The sequence below is a fragment of the Oryx dammah genome, unplaced genomic scaffold (assembly GCF_014754425.2).
Source record: "Oryx dammah isolate SB20612 unplaced genomic scaffold, SCBI_Odam_1.1 HiC_scaffold_19, whole genome shotgun sequence".
NCBI classification, from domain to species: domain Eukaryota; kingdom Metazoa; phylum Chordata; class Mammalia; order Artiodactyla; family Bovidae; genus Oryx; species Oryx dammah.
This window is the reverse complement of record NW_024070203.1, coordinates 46,885,469-46,912,136: the sequence shown is the minus strand read 5'-3', so window position 1 is coordinate 46,912,136 and position 26,668 is coordinate 46,885,469. Positions and strand designations below refer to the sequence as shown.

Genomic DNA, 26,668 nt, shown 5'->3' with positions numbered 1-26,668 from the left:
GAAGTCCCTAAATTTTAGTCTTCTATTGCTATTTTACTATCATGAGAGCTTTTCCATAGCTATAAACACTTTTATCCTCATGCCATTTTGGAAAGGTGTGAAACCTTTTTGTGTCATTTTTATTGTTTGGCCTATTTACAGATTATAAATGGAGAGTATGCACAATACAACTACAAAGGGCACAGAAAAAAACCCTGTGCTACAGCTAGAATTAAAACTTGAATCTGTTGTGTATTTGTTTCAGTCTAGTGAGTGGTACCCTCTTAATTGTAGATAGATTTTAATAATTCTACACATTTAAGGAAAGAGCATTTAAACCTTGAGCAATAATAGACATACAATCCAAAAAGACAGAAAGATAGGGGAAGGAAATCAAGGTTATCATATGTTCCTTCCCAAAGGTCTTCAAGTGAAATATCTCATTTAAAACATCTATTTTCAAATCTAGATCATTCATTGGTTAGTAATAGGTATGATTTTGGGAAACTGTAAATAGAAAGCTTAGAGATGTAGATTCTTTCTTTTAAATAGTCTTCAGCAATTAATCATCAGTCAGTTCAGTCATGTCCAACTCTTTGTAACCCCATGGATTATAGCACACCAGGCCTCCCTGTCCATAACCAACTCCGAGAGCTTACTCAAACTCATGTTCATTGAGTCGGTGATGCCATCTAACCATTTCATCCTCTGTTGTCCCATTCTTCTCCTGCCTTTTGTCTTTCCCAGCATCAGGGTCTTTTCCAATGAGTCAGTTTTTCACATTAGGTGACCAAAGTATTGGAGTTTCAGCTTCAGCATCAGTCCTTCCAATGACCATTCAGGACTGCTTTCCTTTAGGATTGACTGGTTGGATCTCCTTGCAGTCCAAGGGACTCTCAAGAGTCTTCTCCAATGCCACAGTTCAAAAACATCAATTCTTCAGTGCTCAGCTTCCTTTATAGTCCAACTCTCACATCCATACATGACTACTAGAAAAACCATAGCTTTGACTAGACAGACCTTTGTTGGCCAAGTAATGTCTCTTGGCCATAGCTTTTCTTCCAAGGAGCATCTTTTAATTTCATGGCTGCAGTCACCATCTACAGTGATTTTGGAGCCCCCCAAAGTAAAGTCTCTCACTGTTTCCATTATTTCCCCATGTATTTGCCATGAAGTGATGGGACCAGATGTCATGATCTTAGTTTTCTGAATGTAATCCAAGTCTATGCCCCGACCAGTAATGCTGAAGAAGCTGAGGTTGAAGGGTTCTATGAAGACCTACAAAGCCTTCTAGAACTAACACCCAAAAAAGATATCCTTTTCATTATAGTGGACTGGAATACAAAAGTAGGAAGTCAAGAGATACCTGGAATAACAGGCAAATTCGGCATTGGAGTATAATTAATCATGAATTAATGTATTTGTTTTTCTGTATTTTTCTGGGCTCCAAAATCACTGCAGATGGTGATTGCAGCCATGAAATTAAAAGATGCTTACTCCTTGGAAGGAAAGTTATGACCAACCTAGACAGTATATTAAAAAGCAGAGACATTACTTTGTCAACAAAGGTCTGTCTAGTCAAGGCTATGGTTTTTCCAGTGGTCATGTATGGATGTGAGAGTCGGACTATAAAGAAAGCTGAGTGCTGAAGAATTGATGCTTTTGAACTGTGGTGTTGGAGAAGACTCTTGAGAGTCCCTTGGACTACAAGGAGATCCAACCAGTCCATCCTAAAGGAGATCAGTCCTGGGTGTTCGGAAGGACTGATGCTGAAGCTGAAACTCCAATACTTTGGCCACCTGATGCAAAGAGCTGACTCATTTGAAAAGACCCTGATGCTGGGAAAGATTGAGGGCAGGAGGAGAAGGGGATGACAGAGAATGAGATGGTTGGATGGCATCACTGACTCAATGGACATGGGTTTGGGTGGACTCTGGGAGTTGGTGATGGAGAGGTGGGCCTGGCGTGCTGTGGTTCATGGGGTCGCAAAGAGTTGGACACGACTGAGTGACTGCACTGAACTGAACCGAATGTATTTGTGGAGAGAAGTCATTTTTTTTTTAATTTTTAAATTGATCAAATGGCATGCCTCCCAAAAGAGATGAGCATACAAGTAACTGTAGTGTAAATTTAAAACATATGAAATTTGCAAATCTAAAAATGGTATCCTTTTTTCTTTAGAATGTCAAAGTCATGGACCCTCATTCTTTTCAAAAGGCCTAAGATGGAGCTGACTCTAATTATTGTCTCAAATAACTTCTTTCTTGTTTTCCACTTTGTGTCCTGGTCCTCCTGCGCCTCCTCCGTGGCCCTCTCCAGCCACGTGGCATTGGTGGGGATGAGCAGTCCTCTCAGGCAAGGACAGGAAGAAAAGTGAACATTTCTCCCAGGAGGCCAGAGCTAATGGGGGTTTTGCGATCTTTCAGCAGGGGCTGTCGATGCTAACCACGCGGTTGAGAGCTCCTCTACTGGCTTTCTGACCTCTTGGTTAACTATTTGTTTTTCCTCGTATTGATTAAAAAAAACAAGACACCAGCCTGTAACTGTCTATCAATTGGGGCATTGTTTTTTAAGAATCATACACATTTAAAATATATGATTTCAGGAAAAAACCCTGACTCTAGATTTGGTTTTACTTTGTAATTCAGGTAAACCAAATCATTGGTGATATTAAAACGAAGCCTTGAGAGGAGTGGCCGAGGTTTCCAGACTTCCGTTTTTTAAAAGAATATGAACTACACATGTAAAGAATCACTCTAATAGTCCCAATATTAGGCCATCTGAAATAAGAATTCTTATTAGTTATGAGAATCTAAAGACTAAAATACTTGAAGCTTTATTTACCTTTTGGCCACATCAAGGTACTCTCACTATTCAAACAAACCGAAGCCATTGTTTTCCTTAGCATGTAAGGCAGAGACTATTTTTTCCTTAATCTATAGCGTTCTCAAGTAAGATTAAAAAAGCCAGGACAACTTGATCGCCTGCAAATATGAATCTTTACAGTAGAGAGAAACCTCCAGATTGTATACCTATTGACATGGCTTAATAAAAACATGTAGAAGAATGCTGCTTCTGGTTGTGTTTCCAATAGCAATGTGATTGCAGCACCCTGTGGATTGAGTTACCGATCCTTTGAATTCTGACCTTCTGTCTAAAACAGCTTTAGAGGTTATTCTTCTTTTTTTCTTTTCCGATTTGGGAGACTAGAGTGGGGGGAAAGTTAATGCTGTTTGAAGGAAGAAAATTTTTTCTATAGGTTATTAGATTTGGGGTTTTTTATTTGTCCCTTTCTGGCAAATCCTTTGTAACAATAAGAGAGTCTCTCGATTCTGAGTGCTTAAACCACACCTCAAAATACATAAGGAGAATTGCAGTGCATTTTGAATGTAATTATTTCCCCGATGAATAAATCAATTGTTTATGATAGTTATTAAGATCAAAGCACTGTAACACTGGATAAATGAAATTAAGGAATACAAAAAGGAAGAAATTGATAGAATGGCCCATACTAAGATCAGACCCTTAGCTGCTCTTTTTATTATAAAGAAAAAGTTGGGAATATTTATAATCCTGCTTTTGAAAGATAATTCACATTTTTTGGTAAATAATGAGAAAAAAATATATCTCCTGATTTGGCAATTTCACATTTAAGGATTCATCACATTTTTGCCTCTGTTGACTATTTAATGTATGTGCATGTGTGCGTGTTGAGTTGTTTCAGTTCTGTCCGTCTCTGCAATCCCGAGGACTGTAGCCCACCATGCTCCTCTGTCCATGGGATTCTCCAGACAAGAATACTGGAGTGGGTTGCCATGCCCTTCTCTAGGAATCTTCCTGACCCAGGGATGGAACCTGCATCTTTTACATCTCCTGCATTGGCAGGTTGGTTCTTTATCCCTAGCCCCACCTGGGAAGCCCATTTAATATATATATTTATTTTTGAACAAGCACACTAACTTGCAGTATGTGTTTGTAAATAATCAGATATTGTATACTGATGATGTCTATTCTATACTGAATATACCATTCCAATATATCACACACCTTTCTAGATTTATTAACTTTACTAGATGTCACCTTGCTCCAAAATGATGATACAGCTAGGACACAATGATGTTCCAGTGCTCCATCTGCTGTTTAGTGGTGACTTCGATGGTGCTAGAGAAAGGAGGCAGATTCCAGAACAAATAGAGGGAGACCAGGCCAGGGTGGGGGGTGGGGAACATATTTAAAACAAACAAACAAACAGGATTCATACCGATCAGCTGTTATGTGTTACAATGAATGAAGAATGTACATAAAATGCCTACCTTGCTGCCTGGCATGTAGCAAGCACTCAATAAGCACTAATTCCCTTCCTTCTTCTGTGAGACAGTCATCATTTTCAAAGAATTTAAAAACTGTGAACTTAGCCGTCATGAAACCTGGAAAACACAGAGCAAATTTCCAGATCCTCTTAAAGGTATTGGGAGGTGCTGACAAGATTGGTTTTGCCCATGGCTTAGAGAAAAAAAAGTGGAAGAGACAACCTGGGTTTTCCAGGTTGCTTCATGTCAACAGAAATCCATTTTATAATGTGAGAAAGCAAAAGAGTTATTGCTCAGATTAAGCATATGCTTCCAAGACCAATTATTTACATATTTTTGGCAGAAGGAAGAAAAAGTAACTCTGCCATTTGGGGAAATCAGTTGATTTTAAAATAGAAAACCCAGTATGTCTTTTTTTCCTTTTAGATGAAGTACCTCTAGCATCCTATTCTCTCATCTTAAAAACCTAATGCTTCCCTGTTATCATTATTAGTTTCAAGAAGTACTGCGCAAACTTTCTAATTAAGAATAATAGTTTTTTAAAAAAACATCATCTAGGCAGTCATTACTACATAAGATAGCAAGTTTCTCACCCTACATAAATAAATGGTTATTATTCTTATGTAATAACCAATGTACTTATTAGGGGACCAGGAAATAGGTTATATTTCCATATTGTGTTGGTATAAAGACTCTAATTTTTATTACGATAATTTTCCATGGTGCAGTGATTAGTTAGTAATTGCCTCCTTAAATTCACTGTTAAAAGCTATTCATATTGGAGTTTGAATGGGAAACATTTAGCAAAATACTGGTAGACATTCAGTTTGGCAGATTTAATATCATTCTTAAAATAAATAGAGGATGTTTTACTTGGTTGCGTTTCAGCAGAAGGCTACCGGGAGCAGGGCCCTCATTGCGGGTCTCGCGCCAGCAGGGAAGGAGTAGGTCATGGAAGTGGCCACTCCGCATGCCAGCAAGGATGGTAGTGTCAGCCATCCAGACAGTGTGCCAAAGGTTCTGTTACAAGCCAGAAATGTGGAGCCATGGCATGGACCATGAGAAAGAGTTATCTGGAAGCAAAAGCTCTGGAAGTACCAAATATTTTGGAATATTTGCTGTTCTACTTTGAACAGTTTCAATCACAAAATGTTGACTGTTTCCAGGTATTATTGATTTTAAGAATGTGGAAGAAATAATAACTAGGACAACACTCTTGAAGAAAAAGCATTGATTTTTAAGTGCTAATTCTATTATGTAATTTTCTGTACCATTATTGTTGAATAAGAATCTTCATAAAATAAAGAATGCTAGAAACAGAGAGGTAAAAGATGCTTGGCATCAGACTTGGTAATCACATGCATGGTTAATTCTAAACTGATTTAAAACTAAACACAAATAGAAGAAAAAATTTCTGAGTTTATCTTATACTGAAAACTGCAGAACTACTCAAGAACTTTATTATCATTACTGGAATGGAAAAAGGGAAGGGAAGAGGTTTTTAGCTTTTTTGCTTTCTCACTGTTTGTTATATTTAATTGGATTAATCAACTGTTATATTCATGTAGTTTTAGAAAAGTTCCAACTTACCTTTTCAATTGTTCTAATGGACCCTTGTATTTTTTCTTTTTAAATTAGGCATATTTGCTTATTCTTGTAATCATGCTTTTATTCAATCTTCTCTGTTCATTGAACAGAACTAACAACTTCTGTCAATATTTCAGACTTCTATATAACCAAGCAAATATCTATATAACCAGAAAACAGTTTGCTCTATATCAATATGATAAAGCTTGTTTGGAGATTTCTGAAAGGTATCATCCTTATGAGGATATTCAAACATTTTGTTACAACTGGCTTTTCCAAATGTTTTCCTTTTCCAGATGAAATTTATTTTTTGGTGGGGTAAAGTCATATTAGTCATATTTTTAGTGGGGTAAACTCATTATTTTTTACTCCTGTTCATAATGTTTATGTGTTGACATTTTTCCAGGAAATGTCAGATAGTAGGTTTTTTACTGTTATCTGTCTTTACTAATAGTGGGTTTTCAGCAAATTTTCCTAAGTTCTGTTGTAAGGGGTATGATTTTGTTTAGGGAACACATTGGTCCTTAAAGTATATGGTTAAGTCATGAAATTATAGTTGTGAAAATTTAGAAATAGGAAGTTAACAGTATATTACCAACTAGATCTTCTTGGTAATGACTAACATTTTGGCTATTTATCAGAGGATAACTTATTTTGGTGTGAGTTATATGGTATTTATTATATATTTGATATTCAGAAGTAGTAACCAGACAAAATTTATGGATAAGCATGTAATTGTTTTTAGGCCATCTGATTTTGCTTTAGGAAAAGGAAAGCATTTAAAAGTGGCATACACTTTTGAAAAGTAAAAAAAAAAATCGTATACATGCATATTTTTTGTAGCCAATTACTAAGTTCTTTGTGCTCACATTACAGTCATCATGCTTTTCATCGTCTTCTTCATAATGACATGTATCATTTTAAAGTGATTCGTTTGGTTATACAAATAAAAATAATTGAATTTCAATATAAAAACTAATGTGATATGATAAATTTGATTACTATGTAGGCAATTATATATAAAAGTCAGATACTTTACATGATATTCCTGATGACTTCATAGTTTGTCTTTTAGATTTGCCAGTATAATCTTTCATGATCAGAAAAATAATATTTTATCTTTTTATAGCTAAAATAATTTTTAAACCATGGGAAGCATGGGCACAATAGCTTAATGTAAAGTTTCAAACACAGTTGAATTCTCCAACCAGCACCTCAAATTTTGTATTTTATGAAGCTTAGAAATAAATATGATAGCAAAAGCAGTTACTGTGCGGGTGTTCGCTATCATAGATTGAATTGACGTATCATTATATTTTATCTCACGGCACTAGAGTATTTTATTTTCTGCACATATACTTAAGTATATTGAATAACCAATACTTCTGTTCTAAGAAAGTTCTGTAGGTGGTAACATAATTCTATTTAGCTGCATGAACAGATCCAGTAGCAATCAACTGATTTTTGACCTGGTTTCCCAAATATGGTAGATGGTTAGCCCAGGTTTCCTTGCTGGTACCATACGAAATGAAATCTTAGGTGAATTAGCAGTTTAAACTGTCTGTTAGGTTTAACAGAATGTTCTCTTCTGAGGAATTTACATTGGCACCCTTCTAGGGGGGAGATGGGAAAGTCTATATTGAATTTTGGTCATTAGAAGCTTTTTGTTTTGTTTGCATCGGAAGGGTGCTTTCCTTTACAAATTAGCAAAGTAAAGGTAAGGTAAAATTGTGTCTATTTTTTTTATGAATTGATGATCTGAAATGTATTATAAAATCATTTAAGAAGTTACTGTGATTTTAAAAATGTTTTTTTCATACCAAGGCAGGAGCCTTAATGAAGAAGATGCTTATTATTAATAATAGAAAGACTAGACCCATAGAATAGTATTACTGTCAGATACTTTGAAGGAAAATCCAAAGGGTATAAAGATTCCATTTTAAAGTACAAAATTGGTTATGGTGAGTGAGTAGTATCAAAAATAAACATTTATATTTTAATTATGATACAGGGCTGGCAAATATAATAATTAGCCATGTAAGTGATGCCTTCTTTAAATATTTGAAATCAATGTAATGGTTAAGTCATTGATCTAATAACCGAAGTCATTTATTTGCCTAAAACATGATAATAAGTAAATATTTTAATCTTTAATTTAGTTGTAATCTGAATAGCTCAGCTACCCAGGTGAGCATTATAGACTAGCATGCATAGATTGAATTTAGTTAGAATTCTTCTTAAAAAGAACAGACTGTAAGAATTCTAGATAAAATAAATCTTTTTCCCCCAAATCATTTTAAAATATCAACACTGAAATAGTATCTGGTTCATATCCAAAAAAAAAAAAAAATTGCTCCTGTGAAACTTGCCATTCTAGAAATCACTGCAGAGCTAACATCCAGGCTTTCATTGTTAAGCTGATATTGATGGCTTACACGTTTGCTTTTTCTCTCCCTTTACTTATTTAAAATGGAAATAGCCATACTAGTTTTCATTTTCCCCCAGACCTGTTGGTTGTTACATTCAGGGAAAAAAAAATTTTTTTTAAAGTATCGATTCCCTAAATTTCAGGGCTTGAAAACAAGTTTTGGGAAACTATGAAAGATAACGCGAAACGACTCCCCAAAGCTCGTAATTGGTAGCTGCTGGCTGCTGTAGCAAGAGACGTGTGTTGACAGTGTCCCCTGATTCTCACACAGCTGTTTATTCAGATAGCATGGGGGCGCGTTCATTTACATAATAAATTTTTTGGGAGCAGCAAGGTTGAGTCAGAGAGAGCAGGGCTCCTCTCAATTGTTGCATTTAAACCAATAAGGTTAGGACAAGAGAATAGCTGTGGTTTGCGTTGCAAAAACAAAAAAAAGCCCCGAGGCTCCACGGGCAGACCTACAAGGCTGCGCAAACAAACCGAGAGATGAGATGGTGCTGTTTCTTTGTCTGGGCTTCTCAGATGCTATCAGCTGCTGCCGTTTAGAGAACGAAAGAGCGCGGGGCTCAAGGCGCTGGCTAAACAGACCGGTGGGAGCTGATGGCTCCGAGTTTGGGGCGAGGTAGAAACTCTCCAGTGCCACTTCCGACTCGGAGCCTTCCTGTTGCCGTCCGGTGTGGCGGTTTTCTCGCCGGGGCCAGCGTGTGCGCTCAGTCGCTCGGCAGCCCGAGCCTGCAGCAGCGCCCAGGCGGCGGTCCCCGCGGCCCGGCTTCCCCCAGCGGACGCGCTCCGCTTCCAACGGCGCCGGGCTCCGCCGGGAGCCCTTAAGACCCTCTCGCGTCCTCCTCCAGGAGCAAAAACTATGTCTGGAATGGAGGTTTGCTAAACCAGAAAATTCGAAGGAGCCCAGGAAACTGGTGGATGCAGCAGATGTAAAGCGCTGTAAGTACAAGCTGACTGTTTGAAAAATTGTACTGCGTGACACCAGCCGTCCTGTGGGCAAAGCCCAAGATAACAAGAGCTCTTTGAGTTATTGTTTTGATTTGTTTTAAAAGAAAAACATTAGGGCGTGGGGAAGATTATGACACTTTGTGCCCAGTGCTTTATGGGCCACTGGGCTCCATCATAAAAGTATTAGTTCTTAACCCCCAATTTAACTGAGCTATTAGAATCATTAAGAGGTAATTAGAAATTAATTGTTAACAATGACTTGTTGCCTTATATGTAAAAAAAAGTTTCTTGCAGGGCAATACTCTTGTAAAGGGATCACTTCATATCTCTCTTCTGCACAAACCTCAACTATTACTATGTGATATTGATGAAAGCCGTATCTGTCTATATCCATTTTAACACAGGGATAGCTTTTCCTACACATTTTGGGGGGATTGGAGAAAAGGAGGAAGGAATTAACATTTTCAAAGGACAACAGATAACAAAAATAAATTGAAACCCATTTTTTAGGAAGGAAATCCTTTTGTTTCAATACACAAATTTCCCAAACATTATATTAAACTGGCTCATCTTCAAAAGGTGAAATAATAAACATTTGCAAATTAAGATATTTCTCACTTATTGACACTTAATAGGACTTGAATGGACTTGGAAATTAAAAACAAGGTTCTTCAACTTTTGAATTACCACTTAAAATATTTGTCATTCAAAATGAGTGTATGAATTGCTAATGACTCATGGGCTTATATTTCTTGGGAGGAGTTTTTGAAACATTTAAGCACAGCTTTTGCAGGAATTCCATAAATTCAGAGCTGTCACTGAATGTAGGCAAGCGTTTTTATGTTTCATTTCTTAAAATGACAAGGGTACAAACAGTCTCTAGTTAAGGACACAGTGAAGTTTTATAGTCTGGGGATTGTTTTTTTAATGCGTCTTTTCAGAGTAGGTTTTATTTTAGGGGTGTGCGAGGTTTTTTTTTGCCCACTGTTTGGGATTTGAAGATATGCACGCAAAAGTCATGGTTTTCTGCATTATCAAATATTTGATATTTGACTGTCGCAGCTTGAGTTCTCCTAAGGCCCAAAGTGTTCAGTAAGTGAGCAAACAGCCATGGATTTTCAATCCTGAAAATTCTTCCCTGTGACAGAGCAGCTTGATTGAGCCAGTGTTCAGTTTTAGAACAACTGTTCAGTTTTAGAATGGTAAAGGGAAGTCAACTGCTCTGGGTGTTTGATAGATATAATAAATGATTTTCTCAGAGTTTCCTCTTGTATTTGGAAATTTATTTTGTAAAGACTATCTTAAAAAAAACAACTTACTTGCCGTGAGAATAAACCCCTTCTTCCATTTAATCAGTCATCAAAGTATTATTGATACATTCAACATCTTAAATGCTAATTTTAAAAACAGTCCTTGAAGACTATAGGTAGAATCAGTGTTTTAAATATGTACTTGTTTTTGTTTTCCTAGGAATTCTATTTTGTCCTTTTCTTTAAACGAGATACTTTAAAAAGTGATACAGTATATATCACTAGAAATCAGGAGTTTTAAAGCATTCATTTTATGGAGTCTTTGATAAAAGGAGGAGATAAGTATTAACACTGCAAAGACATCTATCTGCCTTTTCTGAAAGTTCATTTCAATTTTAGGTTTAGACTTTTATTACGTCATTGACACCATGGTAGGAAATATTGATTGAGGAACATTGTAGCAAGAATATATTCTGATTTAAAAGCAGGTTTCTGCCTAAGGCACCTTTTTTTTCCCCCTCTATAAAATATATTCTGATTAGAAAATTGCCATTGTCTTTCAAATTTGGGAGTACTCACGTTGATCTGTGGTTGGGAAAAACTAGCTTGCCTGCCAACTCTATTTATTTAGATAAGTTCAGTACTTTCACTTTGAAAATTTCTTTTGAGTTAAAAAAAAAAAGTTTAAAATTATAGTCATTTTATAAAAATTGCTTCTAGCAAGCAAAAGAGCCAATGGAAAACCCATAATTTAGACAAGTACCTACATTTTATTTGCTCTCTGCTGTTGAGATTTAGAATCCCTTTCCATTTACAGTTTACTTTTCACAGAACATTATTAACTTTTTGGCTTCATACATGATCTTCTGTCAGATGCTTTTGATTTGTAATTTAGCAAAGTATAATAAACAGTGCAAAAGTCATGAATTTTGCTCTGCATCCTGAGCTCTGTGGTAGGGAAAAATGTGATAAAATGTGTACCTTAAGTCTTGTTTGATGATCTCTCAAAGCAAGTTTGCCTTCTGGAAATAATTTCTGGGGTTGAAGAGCATGGTATTAACAGATTTAATGTGGCTATTCAATGGATTGGCGAAGTACTATGTGAGGTTTAACAAAATGAGAGAGACAAATTGAACATCAACAAAAGTTACATCTGTGAAGAATTAGAAATTTAATTAGAAAAAAGGCAAACTTAAAAGACCTCATTAACTAATCAGAAGTCAAAGTTACTAGTTGAGGATTCTTGAATTGAAATTCTAAAAAGTTCTCTTTTTTTTTTCCTCTCTGTATTTTCACAACTCTGTCAGTACGCTACTTGGGTATTCTCTACAAAGAGTTTTAAAAAGCATTAAAGTGAAATGACTTCATTGTAATCTAAGATGACCATTTAAAATGTTATGGGAAATATTTTTACACTCCTAGGAGCATTTGAATTAAAAAATACCAGATTAGGAGGAGACAAGGAACATATTAAGTTTATGGATATAAAGCAGAGAACATGAGCTTACTGAATGCCTAACAGCATTTTTCTAAAAACCATGAAATATTTTTTTCTCTTTTGAATGGAAAGGTGCCTAATTAATTATTTTTGCAGCACATTATGTTTTGAGACCTTGAAAACCCAGAACCTTCCAGAGATTTTGGCAAACATAAGAGAAAATCAGCGCCAATCAGAAATAGGTGTTCTTTTTAGATAAGTCATTACAAGACCATGTTTCCTTACTGTGCTGTAATCTTGTACTACACATAAAAAACTAAAAGCATGTGAAGTGTAGCATTTTGTAAACTGTAACTAATTTTGCTCACATCTGTGTCTAATTGTTGTCTGCATTCGCATTCTTGAGAGTAGATTTATTTTTCCTGGACCACGATGTGGATTCAGCTGACCAACCTAAGTGAGGATTAGTTGTTTTAAAGTTATTTTGATTAAAGAGTCATTTTTAAAAACAGTAACACACAACACATGGTTTAAATAATCCTTGAGACACAAAAGAATATCTGAAGTATACTTAATGAAATGAAGATCATGGATGTGGAATCAAAAGTTGTACAAAGTACAGTAAAAGTCTAGCCAGCACACAAAAAAAGTATGTTATGAAAATGCATTTGTTTTCAGTGAGAAAACGTGTTAGAGTAGTTCCTATTTTGAAGCTCATTTTTTATTAACAGATTTGACTTTGAAATTTAAAATAGAATAGGTTAAACCTCAAATAAAAATATCAAACTTTGAAAGTATACAAGGAAACTAACCTTACGTTTCTAAAATTATAGTATCTAGCCAATGTTAAAATAGGAATGTATTTTAACGTGTAACAGAAAGGATGTTTTACATACTCTTTCACATAATTAAGAGAGAGTTCTTAAAACGAAGTTAGTTCTCACCTATAATTTATTCCAGGTGTATAAAAATGGAAATGGGAGAGAAAGGAAATTTATCCTTGAGGTATATCACTGTAGTTTCTAAATGGAAACATTTTACTCTTGTGTGAGAAAATTTAACAAAAAATTGCAGAAGGCTGTTAGCGTCAAGTGACCTACCTTGCAGGCATTCAAATACTTTTCATTGAATACGCAGGCATCTCTTTCAAATTATTTTGCCTCCTGCACATATTCTCAAAAAGTAGACCTAGGAATTTCATGTAATATTAGACCAAGATATTTAGACTTTAATGATGCTTTTATTCCTGCCAAAAGGTAGTACTACTTAATGTCATAAATCATAATTAAAAAATAACAGGACTCAATAGAAGATACTTGGTTGGATAACTTTTATGCCATTTGAGATGCTTCAGTTTTTTCATCTTTGCTCTGTAACCCTAATTGATGTCTGTTCCGGTTGAATGAAAATGCACATCAAAGATCTAGATTTCTGAGTCCTTTTAAAAACGTTATGCAGAATGTTCTTTACCTCAGAGTCAGGCATTTGCCTGAGCTGGTGAGCCAGCAGCCCACCCTCACCTGAGTTTATCACCTTGCTGCCTCTGGAGGACTAGCAAAGCCTGCAGGCTAAGTTAGTTGTTCAGTAAAAACCCAAATATAGATTCCTCAGGGGATAAAAGAGACCAGAACTCTGGCCAGCTGAGATACTGAACTAATTATTCAACTCTCCATTCTCTCTCCTGATTTAAAAGATGGAAAATTAAACAGAAAGGGAACTGTTCTGACTATTTCACCAGGCAGGCATGGATTTCCCTTGAACTTAAACATTCACTGAATTTTCTGTTTGCTTGGGTGAATGAGTGCAGGGCTCCATGATGATTAAGAACTTGCCTTGGGCCATTTCTCCTTGAGTCTGGCATAGCCTGCAAGTTGCCCAGAAGCCGTTTGGAGCAAACTGTTCAATGACAAATAGTAAATATAGGACAAAACCATCACCATGAGGAGAAACACTGTCAGGAGTCAAACTCATGGGCGGGAACTCTATTTCAGCTGGTGATAGCAGAAGATGAAAGATCTGAGGATGCTGGAGGGTTAATGCTTGAACTGCTGCTGTGAAACATGCTCATTTTGCTAATAGCTATCTTTTTTCAAGTACCTTTTCCAAGCTGCCTGGGTAAGGCTGCTTTGCATGTTGATTGGGGGAGGGGTAATCCCGTTTGCAGCTGTCATAGGCCAGTGATGAATCACTATCCCGTCATTTGGCTGCCTCCCCCCTCCCCCCAACAAGGGGAGGAGGAGGGTAGACCTGGAGGAGGAAACAACAGTGGAGACCTCAACTTAAAGACAATATGCCTTTCACCGCTGCAGAATCCTCCTTTTTCTCTTTTGGTTAAAAGAGAGCATTGTCGTCCTGAGCCATGTGCTCTGTATAATTAAGAGCTGACACTGAAGCAGAGTAACAACAGCTTCTGATTTTTTACCCCTGATCACAGGTGCAAACATCTCAAACCAGTTCAGATGTTGCTGTTTCCTCAAGTTGCAGGTAAGGATACTGTTGATATTTGACATTTGGGGAGATTACCTCTCTGTGACCCCCTATCTATTTTTGTCTAGTATTTCTTAATTATTTCTATTAATAGCCTTGGTTGGAAATTACTTAACAATGTGTGTGTGTGTGTGTTTGTAAAAGAAAAAAAGTTAAATATGTAGAAAGTGAAGAGGAGCGTGGATTTGAAAATGATTAGGGGCTGTACTTTCTGGGGTTAGGAAAACTCTGAATATGTATTGAGAATTAGGGGAGAAAAGTTGGATTTTTAAGCCATTTCTCATTTGAATCCCAAAGACTTGGCGTAAGTCAAAACTCACTTTAGAAGTAAAACAGTTCACGTTCTTCATTATAAAAGCTGACATTTGCAGTCTAAGCGCAACTTCCAAATTGACTAGCTTTTATTGAGCCGGTGGGGGTGAGGAGCAGACAGTCTTAGCTTCATACATGTAATATTAACCCCCCCCCTTTTTTTTTTTTACAAGAAAAACATAAAGTTTAACATAAAGTGAATAGGCCTTAGACTTCCAAACACTTGGCTGGCAGAGAACAGAATGGTATCTAGATGTGTTTTTAGTCACTTTAAAGAAATGGTCTCCTCTCTTCATTAAGAAAAGGTGAAATAGAAATGGATGGTTCTGCAACTGTGAACATGAATAGGGGCTTCTATCTCCTATAGAGTAACTGCTGAGCCAAAGAACTTTCCGGGAAGATTTCGCTGTTTTGTGTTGTAAAAATCCCCACTTTGAGCAGGGCAATGGCATTGTTCTGATTTCCCCAAGTAGGTGACAGCTGAGGTATCCTGAGTGCTCATGTTCCTGGGCACTCACTGTATGCCGGCCTGATCCCTCCTCACTTGGGCTGGCTGTATGTAATCCACAAAGCAAACAAGTGAGCCGACATCAGAATGTTTTAATGCTGCATTTGTTTCAAGGGAAACAGAGGAACAATTAAGCAGTTTGCCAGAGTAAACACATGCATCAGGGCTATCTCATTCCCTGTCATTGGACTATAGGCTTCAAGTGTTTTATTTGGTTTGGAGACCCATTAAATTACAATTGGGTGGTAAATTATAAGGGAGTTCCTAGTGCTAATTTATTAGATGAAAGAGATTCCATACAAAAGTGAATTTTTTTTTTCAATTTTACACTTTTGTGTTTTAGAAAAATAACACCTTAGGGTTTTTTTTCCCCCCCCCATCTAAAAAGAAAAGTAGGACGGTCTGTTTTCTTTGATAATAAAAACAGATGGAATCATCTCATTAGATCTTGGCACTTGATGAGCTATTGAAGGAGAGAAAAATAAATTTTTTTTAAAAAACCAAAAAACTCCTTACAGTATTTGGCTGGATAGGTATGGTCAGTGACATCTTTTAATAGTCCAAATTTTGAAAGGATGGCTGAAATGAAAATATAAGAGGGAACTATTTGGAGTTGAAGAAAATAGATACAATGGGACTTTTGTGCGAATGTGTTTCAAAGGAGGTGTCAAGTCGTTAGCGCATTAAATAGTGGGGTTATGAATTTGGTACATCTGTCAAACGGAAGGCTTCTTGTCTTTAGGTCTATGGAAATGCAGGATCTAACCAGCCCGCATAGCCGTCTGAGTGGTAGTAGTGAATCCCCCAAACTCGATAACTCTCATATAAATAGTAATTCCATGACTCCCAATGGCACTGAAGGTGAGTGGCTGCCTTCTCACTGTTTACTTTGCACCTTGTTTCTTCATCACTGTACCCGGTGTTTCTAGGTGGTTATGATTTCAGTTGACAAATCTGTGAAACTGCTCTTCCAGTTCTTGTTTAGGTCATTTGACTTATGAATCAGCATTCACCCTCACTGAGGGGCTGATGTTGCTAGGTTATTATACCATTCATAGACTGGTGTTATTTCAGAGAGATACATATGTATATGCACGGTATACATGTGTATGTGTGCTTGACATATTCATGCTCTGAGTGTATTTTTCCTTTTTGATTTTTCTTCACAGCACAGGAGCAATTGTAATTATTTTGCTCTATGAGCCATGAACATTTGAAATTATTTCCTTTATTTTACTTTCCCTTTGTTACTAAATATAACCCAATTTGTCTCAATGCAGCATTGGCCTGGAGTGTCACTAAATAGCAATAAAATAATTTGTGTGCCTAATATTCTTGTGACTTTCACCATTAAAATATAAAGAAGTAAAAGATACTTACTGTTTACAAATATGCAACCTTATTTGGAAGATAATATGAAATTCATTTACTTTGTGAAGATTAAGTATATATTTCAAACATAGTACTGTTCAATGATTTCTGTATAATACATACAAATATTTATGTAAATTTCATGTAAGTAGAAATACCTATTTAAATGCATGTATACCTAAGTCTAAACATATAGGTAAAGCTATTTGTGTGTATCATTAGCTGGTGTACATGTTTATTTTAAGTACTATATTTTTAAAGCTTCATAGAAGGGTATGTTTTGTATTTATTTTTATTTTATTCTATTGAAAATTTTCTTCTTTGAAGGTGATATTTTTGCTTATTTATCCCTTATCAAGCTTTAGGATCTTAGAGCATAAGTTTCATTAGAAGTTCAATAGATTATTGATCTTAGAATTCCATGCATGAACCAAACCCTAACCATGATCTTTAATCATAGTTCTTAAAAAACAAACAAAAAACCCCATGTCATAAAATTGTTTGTTTGGTGCAGTATTCCAGTATGTGTGAGGAAAGCCTTTTAAAACTGATAATAATATGAAATTTCTGGTAAGAGATACAATAACAAAATCAGTTTTTTCTGATAGGAGTTAACTGGTAACTTTCATAGCGACAGTGATTGTTTTTACATGTAAGTAGTCTGTATTTTCCTTTTTGAGTAAATACCTTCACATTATGGAAAATGGTCTCTGTTAAAAGAAGAAACTTTGCTGACCTAACCAAAAAGAAAAAAATCTCTGAAAAAGGTTCATTTGTATGTGAAACTCTTCTCTGTCCATATCAATAGGCAATCAAAAAGAAATCTCAGTTATGTATAGGAAAGTCATTCTAGCGTTTAAGTAGATTTTATAGAGCAAATAAGATAAAAAGCCAGCAGTCCTTCCTTTCTCTCCTGTGGAATTTGGCTTCACGTGTGAGCATGGCAGCTGTTGCTGTATGGACTGGACTCGGGGTGTGCACAGACCACTGCAGGGCCCTGGACTGGCCTACCCCAGACCAGTGTTGGCGGGCAGGGCGACCACCGAGGGCAGCATCAGGGGACCAGGGATGGAAACCTTTATAGTCATTCTCATCACTGTGAAGTCCAAGTAAGACAATCATCTAAAGTAACTTAAAGAACAAAGCTTTAAGTATGTTAAATTGTTTTGCCTAAGGGAATAGACCAATACATATTTGTAGGAATAATTGTGAAATGATAGTTAATTTTTTCATATATGAAGAAATAGGGGTAAAATGTTTTCATTTTGTCTTCATTTTACTGGCAAATCATCTACAAAAGAAGAATCAGACAATATTAAAACAGAGTATGTGTTGGAAACTGCCTCTTGGATGGCTTTGTGTGAATGATGTGTGATTGGTTTTTTAAGGGCATGTGAAATGATCATATTTCTGAATATTTACATTTAATAGTTTGATATCATGTTCATATTCAGGAATATGTACTTCATCAAAGTTTCACATAGCTATAATAAATCAAAAATGAGAGAATATCTTAGATAGCTATGTAACCTGCCAAACCATCAGCCTGAGAGATACTTAGAAATTATTTCTTATCCTGAAAGAAACTCTAATTTATCTTAGGCCTAAAAAAATCCATTTCTAAGTCATATTTCAAACAAGTACCCAGTTACTCATCTGACTCTGTTTTCGGGCATTCTTTTCTTATTGCTGTTTTTATCATACCTGTATATTTACCTCTTCTGTTTTCAGGCATTCTTCACTGGAATACTTTGCAAGGGTTATGGTAGTTAGAAAGTGAGGCGAGAGGTATCAGTATAAATTATCCAGAGAATACATGAAGTTTTAGTCCATTGACTGGGGTATTCAGTTTTAGTGCACAGTTTGAAAACGTGGACCCAAACTTTCCCCACCATCTGTGTGACAGGCCTGTTTGGATACAAACAGCATCAGAAAGTTCTGGATTATTATTAAGTTTATGAATCAATTTATCATGCCACTTACATATTCCATAAGGCATGTGTGTCTTTCCCTTCAGTCACCACTAGAGGAGTTAAGCTTAAAATCAGTGAATTCAGTGTCTGCAAGCGTTCCTGGAATAGAATCTTTATAGATTTTCCTATCCCTTTTTTGAAATCTTATTTATTTCGAAACTAGCAATATTCACCAATGAATTAGTGGGATGAAAAAAAAGCCACAAGAAATTCCTTAACTTTTCAAAGAGTGTTTAAAATATCAATCATCTCCCCTAAGTCTATAATAGGTATTTCAGGCTCTCTATGCCACAGTGGATATTTAAAGTGATTTTATGGTAGTCCAGTTGCAATGCATCTCCTTAGTTAGGTTGACAAAACTTCCATTGAGTTTACGTAGTTGTTAACCCTAGCTCCACTTAGATAGGTTGTCTTCTTTCTCCAGGGCCTTTTTTTTTTTTTAATTTCCTGCAACCACTTGTTCCTGTTATGAGGCTAAGAAAACATGAAAATCTTCTGTCTCAAAAACCATAACTTCATCTGAAGAACAAATAAGAAGGGAATGGAGTGGCAAGGCAGAGAATATTAAGTTTCTTCTTAAGTCTGCTGCCAAATTATCATAAGACTCAGTGTTTGTAGGTTCCGTCCTTGCAGGCTAGTGCCTATTTTCATGGTTCATCTAAGGGATAAAGACACTGAGCTACAACCTCAAACATTGTGCTTTTTTACTTCCTACTTGAAATGTTCTTTAGTGAGATTTCTTGCTTGAATATTTCAGGTTTCAAAAGTTTCAAGCCTGCATGTTTGTATATTCCAACCTCTCTGTGAATTGTTATTGTTGTAGTGAACTGTGGATATCACCCAGTTTATAAGTCTTTGAAATAGAAAGCATAAAGAGGCAAGAATATAACATAGCATAAATGGATGCTTGACTTGCATTCAGAAAAGCACTGTTAGGAGTAATTTGTTTCCAAAGGAATTAGTCAGTATTTTAGATTACTGTTGTACAATTAAATCTTGACTTAGAGAGACTGATGGAATGGTTATGGTGGCTTTTCTTTTAACTGATTTTTTTCCTAGTCTTTTGGTCTTCCGGGACAGAATGGGAAAGTTATTTGTTATTAGATTATTAAAGAATAATTTTTAAGACCTGGGCTCTTGGGCGATGATGCTTCCGTCAGTTAAATACGAGCATCTGATCTGAGAGGATTTCTAACGTATAGGTATATGTTCAGGTCTCTCTTTGGTAGAAGCTGCATGTTGATGTTTGTGTTGTGTAAACGTGAGAAGTAGTTGGGAAATGTTTCTTCAGAAAGACTTGCGGATCGGATCTAGCAGTAAAGGGATTTTTATTTACATACCTAAGTAAGGCCTTGTTTGCAAAGCAGTGATTCTTCCATCTTTGTTTTTTCTGGCTGTCTTAAGACCATGGGAGCCTAAGATTGGTCAGCTCATGTATTGGTAGTGTGAGTGTTTATTTTTGGTTGTCTGGGGGTGAGGAGTGGGGAAGGGCAAAAAGAAGGTGTGAGCGGGCGGAACTAAAAGCTCTCAATCTGAGTTTTCTCGATTGGAAATTTAGATACAAACTCAAGAAGAGGCTAAACTTGTCTTAAAGCAGAGGAATTTGCCTTGAAGTGACATTAAACCAGATGCAGTTGGAGTCTTTACTGCAAATAGGGTTTCAGGAATTCTGATGGTAATTTGAATAGTAATTTTGAATTGGTATATCAGATTTCCAAGATGATAAGAGATACAATCTCAAATTAGGTGGCTAAATTTTCTGCATTTTGGGATTGATTTAATTGTGTATTGCATATTTTAGGATGATAGGTTAATTCAGTTTTACAAATTTGTATTATCAGGAGTTTAAAGTTGATTTATCATTCCTCAAAGCTTAGAATGCAAATTATCTTGAATTTGTTTTCCTCACTGTAATTTTAATTTCATAAAGTACAGTTATATCCTACCAGAGTATTTTTAAGAAATCTTATTTATGAAAAATATGGAAACTAGAGTGAATGTGTATAAAATTATGGTTTGAGGCTACATTTAAAAAAATATATTTGTATATTTGTGGTCAAATATTCTGTTGTCAATAGAAAAATGGTAATCTAATTTTATTATTGTTTACATTCTGCACATGATTTAGTTTCTGGAAGATGAAGGGACGCTGTGTGTAAAAGAGCTTCTAAGTGACATTTTTAGAGTTTGTAGTCACAAAATTGGCCTCTTTTAAATTGTTCTTGAGCAAAAGCCATGAAAGGATGAAAAAATAATTTAAGATTTAATATTTGCATACATAGTTATGGGAATAATTCTCACATACCAATTGATACTTAATAAAAATAATGGGTAATTTTTATAAATAACTTATTAGTCACTAAGCTGACCATTCTGTGATTCATTTCATTAATCTTCAGAGGATCCTTTGATCGCCAACATGGTGGGTAGGACACTGGGTTTGAATCTCAGCTCCATTTGCTGGCTCTCTGAGCTCAGCTGTGTTTGCTTCTGTGTGTTTCAGTCTCCTCAACTGTATAATGGGGATAATAGGTCTTACTTGCTGTGAGGATGATCAGTAAAACTTGTAACACACTAGTGACTTACTCGGAGACGGCAATGGCAACCCACTCCAGTACTCTTGCCTGGAAAATCCCATGGATGGAGGAGCCTGGTGGACTGCAGTCTATGGGGTCGCTAAGAGTCGGACACAACTGAGCGACTTCACTTTCACTATTCACTTTCATGCATTGGAGAAGGAAATGGTAACCCACTCCAGTGTTGTTGCCTGGAGAATCCCAAGGATGGGGGAGCCTGGTGGGCTGCTGTCTGTGGGGTCGCACAGAGTTGGACACAACTGAAGCTACTTAGCAGCAGCAGCAGCAGTGACTTACTAAGTGCTCTTCGAATTTCTAGACCACATGTAAATAATAACCCCTTCTAGAAGACATGGGTTTGATCCCTGGGTCAGGAAGATCCCCTGGAGAAGGAAATGGCAACATACTTCAGTATTCTTGCCTGGGAAATCCCATGGACAGAGTTGCAAAACAGTTGGATACAATTTAAGCAACTAAACAGAGTACCATTACTATCTCCTGTTGAGTTCTCCAGAATGTTTGTTTGGTTAGTGAATATGTTGTTCAAAAAGTAATTGGTGAAAATGACAGATGTCTTTCATTTTTTACTTAAAGTCGAATGAACTTTTTGGCCAACCCGATGTAAGAAAACTGAGTCTTGGAAAGTTAGATGCCAAGTTGAAAGACACATGGTTTGTAATTGGTACCACTGGTATTTGAATCAAGTTCTGTTTGAGTCCAGACTCTAGGTTTTCAAATCAGTATATCACTTATGGGAGAGAATATGTTATTCCCACCATCTGCCAATTGTTGTTCATTTGCTAAGTTGTGTCTGACTCTTTGCAACCCAATGGACTGCAGCATGTTGCTTTCCTGTCCTTCACTATCTCCTGGCATTTGCTCAAGCTCATGTCTGTCGAATTGGTGATGCTATCCAGCCATCTCATCCTCTGTTGACCCCTTTTCCTCCTGCCTTCAATCTTTCCCAGCATCAGGGTCTTTTTCAATGAGTCAGCTGTTTGCCTCTGGTAACCAGAGTATTAGAGCTTTAGCTTCAGCATCAGTCCTTCCAGTGAATATTCAGGATTGATTTTCTTTAGGATTGACTGCTTTGGTCTTGCAGTCCAAGGGACTCTCAGGAGTCTTCTCCAGCACCACAGTTCCCACCATCTGCCAATACCTTTTCTAATACGTTCATACCAAATATCAGTACTCCCACTATCTTCATGACTGGAGACATTCTCTAGCAAACAGCAGACCTATAAAAGGACCAATGGCAAAGGCTTTGATGACAGAAGGACTTCATTTTAAGGACAACTCCCCAGGGTGGTCCTACTCTGATTTTAAGTTCTTTTGCGCATGAGTGTCTGAGACTCCTTCCTTCTGTTGGGCGCATATAGCATATTGCATCAATAGGTTCCCTTCTAGGGGATTGTCTCTTACTAGTTTTCAAAGCTTTAGACTTAATTATAATTCCACCAGCCGTCTGTCTCTGTTAAGCCTCCCTGGGATCAAACAGAGATGGGAAGTCATCTCTGCTTTTCATTATCTTAGTCATTATATGCACATTTGGATTGAAACAGTATTACTGTGAAATTTAAAAAGTGCTTGCAGTTTTACTACTGCTCAGAAGTCTTTTGTGCCTCGGAAGCTCAGAAGTCTTTTTCCAAGGCTCAGAAGCCTTGGAAGATATTTGGACCTGGAGAAGGAAATGGCAGCCCACTCCAGTATTCTTGCCTGGAGAATCACATGGACAGAGAAGCCTAGTGGGCTGCAGTCCATGGGATCATAAAGCGTCGGACACAACTGAAGTGACCTAGCAGCAGCAGATATTTGGAAGTGGATGATACACTGGTCATATGTCTCTTGACTTTGAGAACCAGCTTATGGTAACCAAGTAAAACTCAAAGAAGCAGCTTTAAATGGCATTTGTTGGGGGCTCCATAGAAGGGCAGTGACCAACGCCAGGAGCTAGGATGCGCATGCCACGTTCTAAGAACAGGAGAGAGAATGACAGGGAGTAGAGGAGATCAAGTGGGAGGAATAAAGGGGGGTGTCGTGTGGGGCTTACAGGTTAGGAAACGTACCCTGGTTGATTGTATATCACTAACTGTATCTTTAATATATGGGAACTCCAATACTGCATGGAAAAGGCTCAGAGTTTCTAGGAGGCCAGGCTTCTTGATAAACTAATGACCTGAATAGAGACAGTTTTCATCTATTCCCAGTACCTAATAGTTCTGGCTCACATCTTCCCTAGCTGGGCTAAAACTTTCATAGGAACAGAAAGATGTATCTACCTAAGGGCATCCTGTCTCTGGGAGAAACTTATGGTTTTCCCCAGAGAGATCCGCAGATCTTTAGTGAATGCTAGTTATTTAGGCTAATTCTTATCCCTTTGATCATGGATTTTCTGCTTTAAGTAATTCTTAATTTCTGAGGGTGCCTGAAGACGCTGTGGGGTGAGCAGTATATAGATAAAAGTGGTGTGGTTTTGTGTATGTGTGTGCTTATTCTTGGGCTTCCCAGGTGGAGCTAGTGGTAGGAGACATAAGAGACACAGGTTTGATCCTGGGTCAGGAAGATCTCCTGCAGGAGGGCATGGCAACCCACTCCAGTATTCTTGCCTAGAGAATCCCATGGACAGGGAAATCTGATGGGTTACCGTCCATAGGATTGCAGAGTCGGACACGACTGAAGTGACTTAGAACACGCATACACACACATGGTTATTCTCATCTTGCTTACTTAGGGTAAGGTCTAAGAGTAATTTATTTTCCTCCTTTTGCCTCTGAACATGTAATATAATAGAAAATTATCACATAATTACAGATTTTCTATTTTTCCATTTCACTTTGGGTAGGAAAAAGTCATTTGTTACATAGCTATCCTCAAAGACTGCTAAATATTGCCTTTATTAAAAGAGGGCATAAATTTTGAGAAGCTAATCAAGGATTTATGTTAAGTTTCAGAACCCCAAGTAGTTTATAACTAAACTCTTACTATGACTGTGTATTTGGTTGGCCAAAAAGTGTGTTTGAAACATTTTGGCCAACCTAATACAAAGTAGTTTGCTGGTTTTGCAGATTTTTCAGTTCTATTTCATGCTTCTGGTATCCTGTCACTCTGAAAAAAGGTGGGCAAACTCTACCGTACACATTTCAAGGAGGTATTTAAAGTATTCCCTATAATACAAATCAGAGATATTTTTTTCTTTCGTAAAATTAATCTAAATCAAAATCTAAAATACTTCCCTATCTTATCACTCTGTCTGTTACCTTATATAAGGGAACTTTTGTGTGGGAAGAATACTATTTTAGCAAAATAAGGACTATGGGCTGAGTAGACTGAGTTCTCACTAGCTATTTGAGCACATCTTTCATTCCTCCCACCTACCTTATTTGTTTTACCCTCAAAAAGATTAGGAGAACTTCTTTGTACCTCATCTTAAAGAGTTTGTGATTAGTCTATACAGCATGGTATCTGTATTGGAAAAGAGATTCAACAGCATGTCAGGCTGATTTTAAAGCCTACATCTTTATACTCAAAAAATACAGACTCCCCAGTAGCCCAAAAGCTTAGTGCTTATTGAAATGCTTAAATCTGCCTTAAGATTTTTTGTTACCTTATCTAAGATTATTACCCAATAGAGGAACTACAGCTTCCATTTATTATATGTATTTCAGCTATTAAGGCTCATGAGTCCTTAAAGGGAGGGATAGGCCTGTTTACTATTGTGTTCTCTGCAGCTGGTAGAAAGCTTGGTAGTGAATAAACAGTCAATATATATTTGTTATTGTATACTAATGCAAGTGAATGATGATAATCATTTGTTGTTCAGTTGCTAAATTGTGTGTGACTCGTGTGACCCCATGAAACTGTAGCACACCAGGCTTCCCTGTCCTTCACCATCTCCCAGAGTTTGCTCAAATTAACTTCCATTGAGTCAGTGATGCCATCCAATCATCATGGTCCAACTCTCACATCCATACATGACTACTGGAGAAACCATAGCTTTGACTGTACCTTTGTCAGCAATGTCTCTGCTTTTACTCCGTCTAGGTTTGTCCCAGGGTTGGGGGAGCCTGGTGGGCTGCCGTCTATGGGGTTGCACAGAGTCGGACATGACTGAGCGACTTCACTTTCACTTTTCACTTTCATACATTGGAGAAGGCAATGGCAACCCACTCCAGTTCTTGCCTGGAGAATCCCAGGGCCAGGGGAGCCTGGTGGACTGCTGTCTATGGGGTCACACAGAGTCGAACACAACTGCAGCGACTTAGCAGCAGCAGCAGCAGCAGCCAGATGACCACCATACTTGATGACCAGGACTGTTTTCTCCAGAGGATAAGGGATACCCAGCCATGCCTGTGGTGATTGAGGATAGTGTCTGCACACTGGTAATGCTTAAACTGAATCTTGAAGGAGAGGTAGAAAAAACACTGGATGCTATGCCAGGAAGGAGCAAAGCCATTTCTAATCCCGGGGACTGTGTGTGGCAGGAGAGGCGAGACATATGGGTAGAGTGCACAGAGATGGGACTAAGACAGTCACCCAAGCAGATGATGAACAACCTACAACCTTATGTACCAAGTTCAGGAGTTTGAATTCAATCCTGAAAGAGCTGGATGGCCCGAAGGCTTGCAAACAGGAGAGTAATGTGATTGAGTCTGGTCTGAGAAATACACTTAGGTAATATTTTGAAACTTTGGTTCAACAGATGATTTATTGTTGTTATTCAGTTTCTCAGTCATATGTGACTCTTTGCAACCCCATGGACTGCAGCACACCAGGCTTCCCTGTCATTCACCGTCTCTTGGGGTTTGCTCAAATTCATTTCCATTGAGTCAGTGATGCCATCCAATCATCTCATCCTCCCTCTATCATCCCCTTCTCCTATCTTCAGTCTTTCCCTGCATCAGGGTCTTTTCCAGTGGGTGACAGGTAGGGAGAAAAGACTGCAGGTAAGAAGTTATGAGGGCATTTTTATCTGAAATCATGTACTTATTTATGTATTACCATTTCAGCACAAATTTCTGATACTTGCCCTAAGGAAAGCAGAGAATGGATAATATATATATATATATATATACACACACACACACACACACACATATATATGTAGCAAAGCAGTATTGCATGATAGTAAGGATGGATTTTGCAATCAGACTAACCTGGGCTTAAAATCTCAGTGTCATAATTCTGTAACTGACTTATGGGTTTTGAGAGAGAGCAGAGGACTGGGGGAAGGCTCTGAAATGAGGAAACCAGCCCTGCCACTTGCTGGAGACTGAGTGTGATGCTGAATAGTTACGGAACTGTTTCTATCTCTGCTTCCTGGTCTGTAAAATGAAAGTTTCTACTTCTCGGGATGTGAGGATAGTTAAATGAGTCGGTAAAGCACTTAGAACACACTGACTTCTAAGAAATATTTAATATCCATTGGCTGTTTTGTTATTACCATGTAAGATCTCTGATCCCAGACAAGCCCGAGTTTTGAGCTTCCCAGGTGGCGCTAG

General features: G+C 37.3%; 1 protein-coding gene across 2 annotated transcripts in view; it reads left to right on the top strand.

Annotated features, from left to right (window-relative positions):
- The first annotated feature begins 8,649 nt into the window (after nucleotides 1–8,649).
- EYA1 (EYA transcriptional coactivator and phosphatase 1) overlaps nucleotides 8,650–26,668 on the top strand; it is a 186,067-nt gene continuing 168,048 nt past the window's right edge. The window contains exons 1-3 of one of the 2 annotated variants that reach the window (XM_040261367.1): nucleotides 8,650–9,246; nucleotides 14,378–14,427; nucleotides 15,993–16,111. In XM_040261367.1, coding sequence (XP_040117301.1) covers nucleotides 15,997–16,111 — 115 coding nt within the window. In that variant the 5' untranslated portion in view covers nucleotides 8,650–9,246; nucleotides 14,378–14,427; nucleotides 15,993–15,996. Of the gene's footprint in view, nucleotides 9,247–14,178; nucleotides 14,428–15,992; nucleotides 16,112–26,668 lie in introns of those variants that run through there. The other variant, XM_040261368.1, reaches the window with a different exon arrangement.